The sequence below is a fragment of the Corylus avellana genome, chromosome ca2, assembly GCF_901000735.1.
Source record: "Corylus avellana chromosome ca2, CavTom2PMs-1.0".
In the NCBI taxonomy this organism is placed as follows: Eukaryota; Viridiplantae; Streptophyta; class Magnoliopsida; order Fagales; family Betulaceae; genus Corylus; species Corylus avellana.
Genome location: NC_081542.1, coordinates 45,661,496 through 45,663,869, shown reverse-complemented (window position 1 = coordinate 45,663,869; position 2,374 = coordinate 45,661,496). Strand labels below are relative to the sequence as shown.

Sequence of the window (2,374 nt, the reverse complement as noted above, 5' to 3'; positions counted from 1 at the left end):
ATAACTACAGCCGTCAAACAATCAATCTTGCTATTTCTAGACGATCCTTATTGATAAAACCAACTATTTTTGGTAGTTCATCTTTAACTTCTAATTTATTCTCGGGTGCCACCAGCCCGATAACTGCCTTGCTAAACTATTGGATTGACTGCTAGCTTATTCAATTTATATACCAACAATCAATTTTGCTCTTACATCGTCTGTATTTCTTTGGAACTGATCTCCTAAGCCAAAATGAGCCATTAATAACCAAACAAAGGTGATAAGCTCTCCTCCTCTGTTTAGTTGAGCAGCATGAACATTGGGCTTGCAATGGCTTGCAGCATAAGACAACATTTCCACCCACACTTCACTCATTACACTCCATCTTTTCTCCCTCAACTTTAATAGCTCTTTTGCGAGAATACATGCATCAAACAACACAGATTTGCTTTTGTCTCCCTTCACAGCAACAGGTTCCACTTCAGTATTTACTTCAAGGATTCTAGTACATGCCTTTTCATGCTCTTGATCAAATTGCTCTTGTCCATGGTCGTCGAGCTTTCTATTGAAGAAGTGTGTGGCCTCGGCACAGGTATCGCGGAATCTTATTTCGCTAATACGTGCTTCAGCAGACATCATTGTGGGCTGCATAACTAGAAGATATAACATATAATCAGACATTTCTTTACAAAATTGTCGATTGTCACTACTACTGTCTTCATGAATCTCCTCCTTCTCCTTCTCCTTCTCCTTCTCCTTTTCCTTCTCCTTCTGGTAGCAGAGTTCTGTAGCAACATGCCATAATATAAGGCTCTGATCAAATTTTACGTCGACAATATAATGCATCAACTTCAACTTGCTACTCTCAGGAAGATCAGCATTCTGTAGAACCCATTCTCCTCGAGCTGAATATATCCTCTTCGTAATGTTGGACTCGGGATCTTCTAGAAAATAAGATTTTTTTTTCAGCTCGTTAAAGATGAAATCCCATAGCGGTTTTGTAAATCGTGTCTTGGACACATACGTCCTCTTTTCATACATATTCTTAAAGAAATCCTCAGGGTCCCATCGCTCAAAGAAATTAATCAATTTACGGACAAAATCATTAATCTTTCGACGACGTTCTTTCAAACAATAATCTATCAAGTTGTATTGACGTAGAGATTCAGACCACCTCTGGAATAGCATTTGCCTAGCCCGTCCATGGCAGCTTGTCTCTTTCTGCCAGTTTATCCTCTTGAGCCTGAGATATTTTCCGAGGAGAAAGCGGAACCATCTCTTTACAGCTTCTATGCAGAAATTTTGCCTCGATGACTCCTGGAGGGAAGCAGCAACCCAATCAGAGAAAACCATCATAAAGAGAGCAATTGTATCCAAGAATATGGCACCAAAGAGCAACGTATATGTAATTCCAACGTCAATCTTGTGAAAATCATTCTTATCTATTGAATAGAAGGTTGAAAGGGCTGCCACAACCGCACACCACGATATACAACGGGCAGAGTATCCCAATATTGAATACAGTACAATAACCTTGGTATAGAGAAGTTCCTAGAAGAAGTTGAGTTCAATCGCTAGCACTTTAAAGGCATCCTCTGAGTCTCTCTTCTGGAAAAATAGCCGGCTCTCTTCGCGCTCCCGGAAACCAAAGATGATATCCACAATGAGACCCTTGAAGATTTCGAAGAAGTGATAAGCATGCTTCACCGCCGCTAGATCATCCAGCCTGCCTTCTTCGACTGGCCGATAACGTGAAGTCTTGGATTCTTTATTAGGTTCTCGTATCACCTCTATTTGAGTTGGGAGTCTGGCCTCTCTCTTCGAACCGTATTCCTCCATGAGCTTTGCATAGTTAGGCCCTGGGTCCGGCGCTGTAAGATTCGATTTCCGGAAGTTTTTCAGGTTTGCCAGATATAAAGCACGTGTTCGCTCACCATACTTGATGGTTCCAGCGAGAAACAGAAGGAAAGTAGGGAGCCATAACTTGTTTCCGGGATGGTATTGGCTGAAGGATTGGCCGAAGAGAACGAACTGGCCTAGGAGCCCAACCAGCTGCCTTAGCCAGAGGGCATTATCCTCCAAAGAAACAGCAGTTATGGTATCTGGACCACCGAGGTGTAACAAAAGAAAGGGAGCCCAAAAGTTCAGAATGCCAGAGCAATAATGAGGTTTTGGATTTTGTTTACCGTTGGAAATAAGTCCCACTGTAAAGTTACTCGTCCAAATGGCCAGTAAGTAGGCTGACCAGATCAACAATAGTACCTTCGCACTTTCTGTTCTCTTTCTGAATGGTGCAACCAGAATTAGAATGGCCTGTAGTAAGAGACTCAATAGAACAAAAAACTGGATGTTCCATTCATCATATTTCTCATTCACTACGGTAAAGATGTGG

At 41.8% G+C, this 2,374-nt stretch overlaps 1 protein-coding gene across 1 annotated transcript; it reads right to left on the bottom strand.

Annotated features, from left to right (window-relative positions):
• Positions 1–165: 165 nt before the first annotated feature.
• Positions 166–1,335, bottom strand: LOC132169978 (uncharacterized). The gene has a single exon (XM_059580911.1). It carries the CDS (start codon positions 1,333–1,335, stop codon positions 166–168), a length of 1,170 nt encoding a protein of 389 aa, XP_059436894.1.
• Positions 1,336–2,374: the final 1,039 nt, after the last annotated feature.

Excerpts from the sequence above, each read along its gene's own strand:
- LOC132169978 (XM_059580911.1), bottom strand. The coding sequence starts at position 1,335 with ATGGTTTTCTCTGATTGGGTTGCTGCTTCCCTCCAGGAGTCATCGAGG.